This window comes from Oryzias latipes, chromosome 6 (genome assembly GCF_053564925.1).
Source record: "Oryzias latipes strain Hd-rR chromosome 6, Olatipes_Hd-rR_3.1".
NCBI classification, from domain to species: Eukaryota; Metazoa; Chordata; class Actinopteri; order Beloniformes; family Adrianichthyidae; genus Oryzias; species Oryzias latipes.
In genome coordinates, this window is record NC_136242.1 from 18376817 (window position 1) to 18390058 (window position 13242).

General features: G+C 36.8%; 1 protein-coding gene across 1 annotated transcript; it reads left to right on the plus strand.

Annotated features, from left to right (window-relative positions):
- Positions 1-1301: 1301 nt before the first annotated feature.
- Positions 1302-13067, plus strand: ap4e1 (adaptor related protein complex 4 subunit epsilon 1). Its single transcript, XM_011476023.4, has 21 exons — positions 1302-1639; positions 2769-2840; positions 2951-3074; positions 3295-3368; positions 3970-4091; positions 4207-4366; positions 4513-4679; positions 4782-4855; positions 4937-5059; positions 5131-5240; positions 5321-5460; positions 6400-6512; positions 6622-6740; positions 7423-7725; positions 8066-8177; positions 8262-8400; positions 8482-8737; positions 9972-10517; positions 10599-10792; positions 10879-11039; positions 11557-13067. Exons 1-21 carry the CDS (start codon positions 1499-1501, stop codon positions 11715-11717), a joined length of 3411 nt encoding a protein of 1136 aa, XP_011474325.1. The 5' UTR covers positions 1302-1498; the 3' UTR covers positions 11718-13067.
- Positions 13068-13242: the final 175 nt, after the last annotated feature.

A 13242-nucleotide genomic window follows, 5' to 3' on the forward strand; every position in this document is an offset into this window, starting at 1 on the left:
TCTTTCATGAGAAATGTTGGGGTACATTTATGTTGGAAGTGAGGATGACTGATGGAATATAAAAAACTAAAACTGTTTAAAATTAATTTAAACAGAAATCGTTTTTGAACTAAAAGGTATTAAACACAATATTGTAAAATATTGCGTTATTATAATACACTCAAAAAACATTCACTTTGAATGAACATAAAAAAATTATGGAAAGGATTTCCACATGATTAGATTGCGTTACTTTAACAAAAATGAATCATGTTGGTCCTACTTAATATATTTAGGTTGGGTCAACTTAATGTATTTAGGTTCAAACTAATAAATTTAAGTTGATTCAATTTAAATAGAGCAGTTGCACCCAACTTTAAATTGATATTGTTGCTCACTCTAAAAAGAAAAAAGTTGATCCAATTTAATTGAATCACTTCAATTGGTCACACATAAGAAAATTAAGTTTATTTAACTTAAATTTCTATTTTTTTCTTTAATTTTATTTACACATCTGTAATTGGTACATTGTTCCAATGTTACAACCAATGGGTCTTTTAATTTTCACATCAATGACATGAATTACCCAGCAAAGTCCCACATCACAAGCCAGGAGCTCAATTACCACGAACTCTGTGTTAAGTATTGGAACATTAACAGTTTGCCACACAAGGGGGTTGGTCTTCATCCTCTACCAAACTTTAACTCATGGTGCAAAAAAAAAATAAACATAACAGTTTAAATCACTAGTTAAAACAGAGTAAAACAGCTAGACAATAAAACCCAGGGACAAAAACTCACACTTAAACCCCAATCTGCCCAGATAGACAAAGAAAATGGTATCCCACAATTCCTTGCGATTACTAATGCATCCAATTTAATGGTATCACGTTGGATCAACATGATTGAAATTAGTAACTTTTAAATGGATTATTTTTATGTACAATCGACATGATTCATTCACGTAAGATTTACAAACATAAAATTTTCTGGTTGAAATGACAAGTTACTTTTTCGTTAACTTAATTGGCTGGTAATTTCCTTTTTTTGAGTGAATAGTCTGATGTCAAAATATTGCAACAATCAAAGAAAAAACATAAAATATTACTATAGTCAGGCATCTGAATACATTTACAACAGAATTAATAAAGTTTAAAGGATTCCTGATAGACGCACTAAATAATAGACTGTAGAAGGTATGAGAAACAAAACATGTCCTTGAAAAACTAATCAAATACACGTGTAAGCACACAAACAAGTAATAACCATTATTTGACAGCAGGGGGCAGCATTAGACTAAATCACAGTGCCCAGAAACGCGAGGAAGAACTAAAGCGGAAGTGACGTCTTGCTTATTCAAAAATAATAGTCGACCTGCTATGTAGCTTTTTGGTCTTATAAACTTTTAAAAATGCTCTACGGGTTTATTGAAAAAAATACGTTTGAGACGTGATAGTAATTTTAAAAACAATCCTTGTTGGGGATAATCCACCTGCAAAGCCACAGTTTTGCTGACAAAATGAGCGACGTTGTGGAGAAAACGCTGACAGCTCTGCCCAGTCTTCTTTCTTTAGACTCGCAGCCTGGCTCTGCAAAACTGTCTTCCACTGCCAAACTTGGAAATCTCATCAGAGGAATTACCGAGCTGACCTCCAAACACGTGAGTAATTCTTTGAAAACAGGGAAAATCCAATCTTGTTGAATGTTCGCTAACTTAGCTTACCTGCTAACTTTTTTCCTCTGTTTTCATTTGGCTAGTGTGAGTCACAACAATGTTGAAAGTAGTCTGTTACAAGAATAGTACTATAAACTTGTATAATGGACGAATTATTATAATTTGTTTTCTATTTTATTGTTTTTTATTTTTTTGTTTATCTCTTAGTTTATCTTATGTTGACACCATCGAATGATTACGAGTCAAATACATAAACAGTCCATGGTTTACACAAAAGTAAATGCAGAGATTGTCTGTCTTCTGTGTTGCGTTCAAGTTTTTTTGGGGGCTCAGACATCTGAGATCTTTAAATCAGATTGAATGATTTAGATCAGCAATTTTTGATAATTTACATTTGAACTTAAAATGACTGACACTGCACTTTATGGTTCCAATGTAAAACCAGATATGTTAAAAATGGAAGTTAAAGAAAGAAAAAAACTATTTTGCAGAACTGAAAACCACTCTCTAATTCATGTGTAATCATGTTAAAACATTCCATAGAAACAAGAGTTTGTTTTTTGTTTGACGTTTACACGGAAATACATTTTCCTTCACATCTGTAGAATTATTTTTGACATTGAACTATAATTGGCGCTGATTCAAACTACATTTTTTTTTTGAATTGTGGGTGTTTTCACAGATATTGTTTAGATCCTTGAACATAGAAAAACTAGAATGAATCAAATCCACTAGATACAAAAAAAAAAAAAAACCCATAAAGGAAAACCTTCCTGACACTTAAAATATATAACAAATAAGTATTTTTAAGCAGACTTTTACTGCTTTTACTCCTATCCTGACATTTTCCATCTTTCTCAGTTGATTCATTTTCATTTTTCACATTATAGCATGCTAGCTTTAGCAAATAATAATGATTTTAATATTTTATTCTTCAAGAGTTAGTGTCCAAACCTTGCTTTGATTTATGGTTAAGAAAAACAAGAGTTTTTTCTGATAAGTAAACAGCTCAAATAGATTCTGGCTTGATCAAAAGTAGAAACCAAAGCAGGCAAATAAAATAGTTTTTTACAAGTTTATTATATTGTCTTAATTTTCATTTGTTTGTGTACAGGAAGAAGAGAAACTTATTCAGCATGAACTGGCATCTATCAAAGAACAGGTGTCGTCTCCAAACACAACAATGGTATTACCGCAAAGCTTTATTCTTCTTTTTTCTGTGAAGCCACAATATGTAAATGACACCAGTTCAGTCTTGACTTAGCTAAGATCGCCTTTGCTTGTTTTGTTGTTCAGAGACAGATGAGGGAGCTGATGGTGAGGGCAGTCTACTGTGAAATGCTGGGCTATGAGGCTTCGTTCAGCTATATTCATGCCATTAAGCTGGCTCAACAAGGCAATGTTCTGGAGAAAAGAGTTGGTATGTGGTTTTCTCTCATGATCCACAAATACAAACACGTGAGATGTCATGGAAGATCAGAAGAAAATAGTTGATCTGAACTTTAACCTTCAAAGACTCAATCTATAAAAATATTAAGTTGTTGTTTTCATAAACTTATGTTGTTTGATGGAGAAAAAAAAGGTTTGACATGATATTATTGTGGTGTGAACCAAAGAATGTTTGTATTTGTGTTTTTCAGGTTATCTTGCTGTTTCCTTGTTTCTGAATGAAAGTCATGAACTTCTTCTTCTACTTGTAAATACGGTCTTAAAGGTGAGCACTGTTTGTTTGGACAGCATCAGAATAGACTGTGCTTAAATTTCCACTTGTTACATTTATTAAATTCTTAAAGAAGAAATGGCTGGAGACAAAGGATGGATGGATCCATACATTTTCACTGACAGACGCGATTAAGACTTAAATGCAACTAATATTTTTGTAGGTTTTGTAATTTTACTGTTACAATAGGGGTTTATGGATCTTCAGACAAACAGAGTGTATATTTGTTTAAACCTGTTTTGTATTTGAGGCTAAGCTTTATTTATAATAGATATATTTATTAGCATTCCTTGTTGGACCGGACAGGAAAGGAAAAGAGAGGTGAGAGAGAGAGTGGGATGTTACAGATGGGGGAAAGGGGGTTCAAAAGATGGAGATGGGGTGGAGCGGGCAGCCTATAATACAGAGTTTGTAGGTTTATTTGAATTTGAGCAGGAATACATCTGTAATTCTGGTGTTAACATTGATACAGGAACTATGTACAATGTAACAATTATAAGAGTTTGTTGTGGTTTGTTTTTAGGTCACAAATTTGAGTATTTATTTAGTTTATTATTTGCAGTTATTTAGATGTTGTGTGTTTTTGTCATTTCAGGATCTTCAGAGTACAAACCTCATTGAGGTGTGTATGGCTCTCACTGTTGTCTGCCAAATATTTCCTAAAGATATGATCCCTGCAATCCTTCCTATAGTGGAAGAAAAACTTAATCATCCAAAGTAAGATTGTTTTTCATTTTCATTTAGATAAAACATGTAAGAAAAGTTATTGATAGCAACCGTGCTTTAGTATAATTTGAAATTAATGGCTGTTTCTTGTAACAAAATGACTTAGAGAAATTATTCGAAGGAAAGCTGTCCTGGCTCTGCATAAATTCCACCTGATTGCACCAAATCAAGTTCAGCACATCCACAACAAGTTCCGTAAAGCTCTGTGTGACAAGGACCCCGGCGTGATGACAGCTTCACTTCACATCTACTTACAGCTCATCCAGGTGACTTTAGCCTCTAAGCTGGGATCATTCATTACATTTTAGCTTTAAAAATCTCAATAATATCCTTAAATATTAAACAATAATAATGGAGATTTTTTAGTTTGATAACCTGCAGTGGACTTCACATGTTTTTGTCTGTTTTGTAGGAGAATGCAGAAGCTTATAAAGACTTGACAGCCAGTTTTGTCACCATACTGAAGCAGGTTGTAGGAGGAAAGCTACCCATGGATTTCAACTACCACAGTGTTCCTGCGCCATGGCTTCAAATCCAGCTTTTAAGAATTCTCTCATTACTTGGAAAAAATGACCAGAGGTGAAAGAAAATGTTTTTGTTTTAAGCCTGCCTGGGCTGAAGATGAACTCTGTGATCTTTCGTGTTTGAATGTAATTTATGTCTTTTTTTGTTTTTTCACAGAACAAGTGAGGTCATGTATGAAGTCCTGGATGAGTCTTTGCGAAGAGCAGAGATGAACCACAACATCACCTATGGCAAGTTCCTAAATAAAGATGGTGTCTGGCAGACAATTCTGTTGTCTTTAACTCTTGATGCACAACTGTTTACATTTACAGCAATTTTATATGAAGGTGTAAAATGTGTTTACACAATCCATCCTAAATCTGAACTGTTGGAAAAGGCGGCAAAGTGCATTGGCAACTTTGTTCTGTCACCAAAGATTAACCTCAAGTATTTAGGTAAGAATGGACAAATAATGTGACTTTTCTGCATAATCAGAATTTAAAGTGTATATCAAATGTTCCTGCAGGCCTAAAAGCCCTCACCTATGTGGTCCAGCAGGATCCAAAACTTGCTCTGCAGCATCAAATGACTATTATCGAATGCCTTGATCACTCTGATGTCATTATCAAACGAGAGGTGAGTCAGATGTGGAATTTTTGAGTGGGTGCAGAATTAATCAACTTAAAAAAAAAAAATATATATTTTTTTTTTGGTAGACGCTGGAGTTGCTCTTTCGGATCACGAATGCCCAGAATGTCACAGTCATTGTGGAGAAGATGCTGGATTTTCTGCGGCTCAGTAAAGACGATCACACGACTATAGACATTGTGGGGAAGGTTGCAGAACTTGCAGAAAAATATCCTTTCAAACATAACAGTGTTTTGTGTCTATTGACCGCACAACAAAAGGATGAACACAGAAATTTTAACATGTTTTTATTCTTGCTGTTCTTTTCTGCAGTTGAGATTTACCTTGTTTAGAAATGGATCCGGAGCTGTTTTATTTTATGACCTTTATTCAGAATACCCTAAAAGGAGCATGGAGGTTCTTAATGCAATTGAAATATTAGCCACTGTGTCTGCTTATCATTAAATGGGACCTTATTTTGTTAGTTTTTCTTCTTGTAACCTCTTGCTAGTCTTGCTAGCATTACCCTCATATTATAGTATTGGGAGGATGATAACGGTTGTTAGAAAGTTTTATTTTTTGTGTAATAAGTTTATATATCCTTTTTAGGCTTGCACAATAAATCGCAAATTTATCATTATCGCAGTTTCAAGCTGTGAAATATACGTATCCCAAAAGTGTGCGAAAATCGCAATATATTGTAAACCTTAAATGTGCTAAAACAATCTTATCTTGAAGTATTTAACAAATTGAATAAATCCCTTTATGCATTTGACCAATCAGATACAGCCCTTCACGTTGTTGACCAATCGGATGGAGCTTTTATGTTAGATGTTCACCTCCTATGTAGACGAGGCTCATTTGGAGTATAATTTAAAATATTTGGACTTTTATTTAAATCAAACTGTTGCAGTGAAATGGAAAAAAAATTTTGGTGCTATTTATTAATTTATCGCACATTATATTGTCATCGCAATATTGATCACTAATATCACACATGGCAAGTTTTCCTCATATCGTGCAGCCCTAATCCTTTTGCTGTTGTGAACGTTTTTGTTGTTGTTGTTGTTTTAAATGTCTGACACCTTTTATGATCTGTTGAGAGCAAACCTTGCTTCAACCTTTAAGAGTAGCACTCCTTGGACGTCTTTCCTATACCCCATCATACGTATGCTCCGGACAATGAATGGTTCATCCAGACCATGAATGCAGTGTTCTCACTTGGGGGAGACATGATGCAGCCTGAAATCCCAAATGGTTTCCTTAAACTGCTGTCTGAGGGTGAGCCAAACAAAAAAAGAGGAAAAACACATCCCAACTGTGTCATCTGCTCCTGTTTACTCACCTGTTTACTCACCCCCATAATCCTATAAATGTCTGTGATGCGCAGGGTTTGACAGCGAGGAGGAAGACAGAAAGTTGAGGCTGTTTGCTGTGAGTTCTTACGTTTCTCTGCTGCAGGGCGAGCCCAGCAAACTGCCCCAGCGTTTCCTTCAAGTCATCTGCTGGGTGAGTTCTGTGTGCACAGTCCACTACATGGAAAAGGCACAGAGAGATGACTTAGTGAGGAGCAGCAACATGTTTATGTCTTTGTTTTTTATTGATTGTTATAAAACCCCAATATGGGTAAATAGAACAACTTTAGACCTTCATTTAAAATAAAATAAAAAAACCTCTTTATCACATTTATTAGCTTTGTGCTTGTTACCATTAAAAGGGACTAAAAAAAGGATTCAAAATTGTCACATTTTTGCCCTTTTCTCACCAGAAACTGTTGTAGAAAAACTTTTATTGTGGTTTATGTAACAAGTTTTAAAAACCCACTTCATTGGTGTTTTTTTTTTAACACGTTCTTGTTGCATTTGTCCTCATGATAGAGGATATATATAAAGAAAGTTAGGCTGAAATATGCACTTCTGTTGTGGTTAATCAGGGGTTACTCTGTTCCAACGTCCCCACCCACAACTTAAAGGCCAATTTCTACAGAACTTTCTGCTCTGTTGAAGCTCTGTCCTAGAAAATGACACAACTTTTTTAGTATTGTTTGTAAATAGGCATAATCGTAGTTAAAAGGCCTTTGGAATGCTATGAAAATAGATTTAAAAAATGATCGTAGTGGGTCTTCAAAGCTGGGAACTTTCTTTTATTCTTAAACTGGCAGGAATGTCAAAGCTTTGCTCCCTCTGCCCAGGTCCTGGGGGAATACTCTTTCTTGAAGGAGGATCTTGAGCCATCTGTGGTCCTCGGTTTACTGACCAAGCTGCTGGACATGAAGAGCAGCAGCAGCGAAACCAAGAGCTGGGTGTTGGTGGCAATAACCAAGCTCTGCTGGAGTGAAGCCGCCGTCTCTGAAGCTCAGCAGGTTGCGGAAACGTACAGCAGCTCTTTCGACACAACGCTCAGACAAAGAGCGCAGGAGCTGCAGCACCTCAGCAGAGATTCTCAACTACACTCCAGAGTTTTACCTCCAGGGGGCAGCCTGGAGCCAGAGGAGGTAGCGTGCACGCCCAACAGCATTGTACGGTAGTTTGTGATTGTACAGTGTCTTAAGAAGTCTTGAGATTTAATAACTGTTGGCACAAGCTTTGACTGCAACAGTATTCTGATGGTGCTTATGAAATCTCTACTCTAAAAACCTGTATAAACATGAGCTCCATAGTTTAGAGGCAATTATCCTTTCAGCGCTATAACAAAGCCGCCCTGCAATAATTAGCTTGTCAGGGGGAATTTGCAGGTTTGTTTTCACATAAATGTTTTTTGTCTATGAAAAAAAATAATTTTAACTTTTAATTTATTCTTTTATATAATTTTATTTCACTCATGCCGTTTTCCAGGTAGATTCCTCTCTTTCCTTTCTGGATGGATTTGTGTCGGGGGCGTTGTCTGCAGGCGCTGCTCCCTATAAACCTCTGCATCAAAGGCAGGAGGAGCTCTCGCGTTCAAAAGGTGAACCTTGGTGAAATATTTCCACAGTGGGTCGACAGACTCGAAAGGACTTTTTCTCACTTGATGTTTTTTGGTTTGTTTCAGTGCTGAGCCTGGAGCCCTATGGGCTGTCTCTGCCTATCAGCACATCCTCCTGCAGCATGACAGACAGACAGTCTCCAACACTGCTGTCCACCAGCTCCGGTCTGTCAGGAGACGGCACAGACTTCTCTCACAGAGGAAGGTGCGAGGACTCAACAAGCACAAACATCTGACATAAGTAGCTGTGGCTTATTTTGTTTTCGATCTGCCGTTGGTATTTCAGCTCTACAACTTTAAGGCTGGATGGTGTGAAGAGGGTCTGGGGGAGGGAGGGATATCTGGCCCAGAAGGAGCCTGTTGAGGAAGTAGCTCAGGTTGAGGTTCCCAGTCCACTGCAATCTCCCAGCCAGCAGGGAGATGCTAACAGCTGTCGCAGCAAGACGCCAACTCCAATGCCCAACCCTGAATGTGACCAAGAGAAACAGCAGCTTGCCTCCTCGCTTTTCGGTGGACTTTCTTCTCAGAGCTCTGTGTGTCTGGTGAGGCTGCTTTTTGTAAACTTGATTGAGTTTTTTGTTGTTTTTGTTCACAGTAAGTTAACTCTCACATTTAGCCCCTTGAAATTTTCACTCTAATCATCTTTTGATCTATTGTAATAGCTTTCCCAGTGGTCTTTTAACTAAAGTGATGTCATTTTTAGGTAAAAAAAAAAAAAAAAAAACTGTCGTTTTCTAGGACATAATTTCTGCAGAGTGGAAGGAGTTCATTAATAAATTCGCCTCTGAGTTGTGAACGACGTTGTTGGGGCGTGGAGTAAGCCTGCCCCTTTTCCCATCATCCATCTGCTAACATTCTCTCCCACTCGCTTACAGCCCCTCACAACCCCAAGCTGAGATTAGTGGTGAAGCAAAAATGGTGAGCAATAACTGAGCCACCCAGCTGTACAGTTTTGAGCCGGACACCAGCTCAGATGAGGAAAACAAGGATTTATTTGTCTACAAGTTGATGCATCACAATGGAGCAGAGCAGGGAGCTTGTGGCTTGTTGTTGTAGGTTCAACATCACAACTACAATCTTTTTCCAACAGATTTTTTTGTCTGCTCTTGATTCACGATTTGAATAAAAAAATACTCATAAATTAAATTTTAAGCTTTATTTGATTAAAATATTTCCTCCATCATGAGAAAAATGCCACAAGAACATGTTCAAAACGCCAAAATCACAATCTTCATTGGAATGGGTCTTGGAAAGAAAGACAGACAATTCTTAAAGTTTGCTAAAATTTTACACCATCCATGTGTGCAATGACAAGATCGAAGTTTAGACCAAAAAATCTAGGAAGGAGAACACTTTTGCTCCTCCCACAACCTCACTCCTGTATTTAGACTTCTCACTTGAGGTGGAGTAACAGCATTATTTCCACACAACACATCAAACTGAAAACAGAGGAACAAACAAGACTTTAAATAACTCCAACGACCTCAAACCTTAACAAACACTGAATGATAAATTAAAAAAACAGAAAATGTGAAACTGCATATTGCACCTTTGCAGGTAATTGGCCCTACAGTGAGTAGGGTTATTCTAATACCAGAATGTTTGCACTCGCTAATGCAGATCTCCCACACAGAATCCTTTTATTTGAAAATGAAATCCATCTTTTTTTAGAGTTATATGTAAATGGTTTGCTGAACTGTTTATGTGTTTCACTTCCATCAGTTGATAATCTTCTAGGTTTGTTTCAAAGTTTATATATATTGTTTCCCCTAACAGATGGAAAAATCTGAGCCAGATATCCAGCGGTTTAGAAGGAAAGCCAAAGGTCAGCGTTCTTCCTCCACTACAAACGAGCAAAGAGCCAATCCGACTGTCTCCTCTGCCAGTGCTGTGGATAACTTGCTGTGTAACAACCTCCTAGAGGCTGACACGGAACCAATCAATTCTTCAGCCAAGCAGACATTTCAGCATCCTCACAGCCTCTCTGTTGCAAATGGTGCTTGTGATGCAGAAGCGATTTTAACTGATGGTGATCCGAAGGAAAGAGACCAGCTTCTCAGCTCGGAGGACTCCGTGGAAGCAGACGATTGCCCTCCACGTGAAGACCAAAAAAGATCTAAAGACTTCTGTCTCACATCTTACCTCCCCGCAGAACTCTCTGGGTTTTCACACTCAGAAATAATTCCCTTGTGTTCCAGCCAAAGCCTGGATCTTTCTGCCTGTCATGTGCAAACAGACAATTCTGTAGTTTTGGTTGTTTTTATTACAAAGACCTCAGAAGATGCCAATCTGCAGATACAAGTGTTAAGTGAGGAACTTGAAGTAGGTTTTATGGCAGGAAATAATTATGTTTCTACTACATTTTATAACCTAAATATACTTTCCTTTATTTCTTGATTCCAGGTGCTCTGTGTGTGTGAAAGTCCTGTGGAGGAAGTTAGAGGCCGTAGTGTTTCAGTGCGTCAATATTCTTTAACCGTAAAAATGCCTCTGGTTCACTTTGAGCTGGTCGGGATGTTGTCTTACTCCATACCTGCTGGGATGCCGCAGGCGATGATGCAGTTTTCATACAAACTCCCTCTAACTAGCTTCATCAGGTGAGACTGATTTGTTTTTTTTTTCTCTTTTGTTTAAAGTTACCATCGTGTAGAGATCATACGTGAATTTTCTGTGTTTTCTGCAGACCTTTGACGGTATCCACTGAGGAATATGGGTCCATGTGGCTGGCCTTCTCCCATGACACGAAACAGAACTTGACACTGATAAAAGAGGAGCGGGAGCCCCTCACTGCCACTCTGAATGCACTGAACAAGAAGCTCTCGCTTCATGTTGTAGAAATCATAGGTAAAGAGTTTTGACTTCATGATTCATATCAAGTGTAGTTTAATAACAATCCATATTGTTAAAAATAAAAAAATGCTCGATTTTCATTTTACTTTGAATTGTACAAAAAGGATTTGACACATTACACCAAGCATTTAATGTATTTTTTTTGTGTGTTTTGGTCCACAAGATCTACCACTCTGCCTGTTTTCCAGTTCTCTCTTCACTTTTTTATTAGTTTACTCTGTTGTTTCCTTATTCTGATTGAATGAATACACCTGATCCAGGTAAGCAGCAACAAGAAATGTAGAGACTTCTGGAAAACAGGCAGGGTGGTAGATCTCGAGAACACGGACAGCCTTGTTTTAGATTATCACAGCAAAGTTAGGCTGTTGATAAACCCATACTGTGAAAAAAGAAGCAAACGACAGATATTCTAGTTCTAAGAACTAGATTGATGCACTAATGATCAACCTTCTGTTATTCTACATTTCTCACCTGTTTAAACTAATAACCTCCCTTTGATTGTTCTTCTCAGGTGTGGAGGGTTTGGTAGCTTGCAGCCTCCTGCAAGATCAGCCGTGTCTCATGCACTGCCGTGTGCACGCCGGCAGGCTGGCTGTGTGGCTGCGCTCTCCGGTTGCAGACCTGCCCGACTGCCTGCTTTACCACTGCCAAAGAGCTTTGCAGGAATCCTGACCCCATCCTCCAGCTGCAACACCAGGGTTCACTGCAGCAAGCAGGGACAGCGCCACGCCCTCGGCCCACAGAAAGGAAAGCACCAATGAAGGAACACTTCCTTGATCTTGAGTTATTGAGAAGCTTGTAGTTCTAATATCTCTTCATATAATATTGGTTGATAATTTAAAAAAACTGTAGAAAATAACATCTTTAGCAGATAATAAGCTCAGGGCTGAAAAGAAAAAATAAAACATGTTTTTTTTGTCCGAAATAGAAAATAAGCCTTCAAATGCATTTCAAGGCTGACTTTGATTTTATTTTTATATTTATTTTTTCTGTCATTTCTAGTATTTGTTTCTGTTCACTTGTCACTTTTTTTTCTTAAAAACATATTGAAAAGATGACGGGTTTTACAAAGTTTACTCCTACTTTGTTCCTAATTTACAAACTAACAAAAAAATACATTTTTAATTATTTAATTTAAAACTCTGTTTAGATTCAGGACTACAGCACTACAGCTACACATGTTTTACATAAGTGTATAATTGTAAATATAAATATATATAATATAAATCTATTTTCACCAGGATTTTTATAAACGATCTAAAAAAAAATTTCTGATTTGTATTGGAACCTCCTGAATGAATGAAGAACCACTAGTATCACTGTTTTGTTATTTTTTTTTTAATTTATAAATGTGCTTTAAACAGGTGACAATGAAATTATGACTATTACATTACATAAATGGTAATACTTTTTTTTAACCAGTGTGTCTTGCATCAAACTTGTTTGTCTGAATCTTCTGACCTTAAAACCTTTAGACCTGCTGTGTTTTTTGATGATGCAATGCAAAGGAAAAAGGTTCTATTAAAAAAAAAAAAAAGTTTGCATTATCATCACTCTACATTTAAGGAAACATGTGTCTTAAAGACAGCAGTCATGTTTTCATTACATTTCTTTCTTTCGTGATATTACATTTTTGCAGGTGTTACCTCATGTGTAACAGGGTTTTGTATGCATTCTTTTGGGCTGTTATGTCTTAATGTCATGTTTTCATTCATCTGTTTTTGTATCAATATAGTATTGAAGCATGCTTCTTAGGTTTGTGCTCAGGTTTGTTTGGCACATAGATTTATGTCTTAGCCTGGGTTCATTCATGCAGCCTAAAGGGAAAGTTTGTTTAATTTTTCTAAATTGAAGCGTAATGCTTAAAGCTCTTAACAAACTTTTAACCTTATGCCTTATGTTTTAATACCAAGATGGTATACTTGAGCTGTGCCTGTGGCACAGAGAGGAGTTCTTGTCTTGTTGGTGTGCCTATCAATACCTTCTGCAAAATGTACTAATAAATGTAAAATTTAAAAATTACCTTGAAAATTTTTTGATTAAAAATTAATATGTTGCTAGTTGTGCTTTTAGGCAGGAAGTGGCTTTATAGAAATTAATATTTGTCTTATTTCCTAATAGTTAAGATAGCATAATAATGCAAAATATATACAATAATTTTTATACTTTTGATCTAGTGAAACCATAAACAATATGC

What these genes read in the sequence shown, in the direction of transcription:
- ap4e1 (XM_011476023.4), top strand. Translation starts at nt 1,499, where the DNA reads ATGAGCGACGTTGTGGAGAAAACGCTGACAGCTCTGCCCAGTCTTCTT. An exon ending in GTTGCAGAACTTGCAGAAAA is followed by an intron (nt 5,461 to 6,399) that starts ATATCCTTTCAA and finishes ACCCCATCATAC; the next exon opens with GTATGCTCCGGACAATGAAT. An exon ending in TGTTAAGTGAGGAACTTGAA is followed by an intron (nt 10,518 to 10,598) that starts GTAGGTTTTATG and finishes TCTTGATTCCAG; the next exon opens with GTGCTCTGTGTGTGTGAAAG.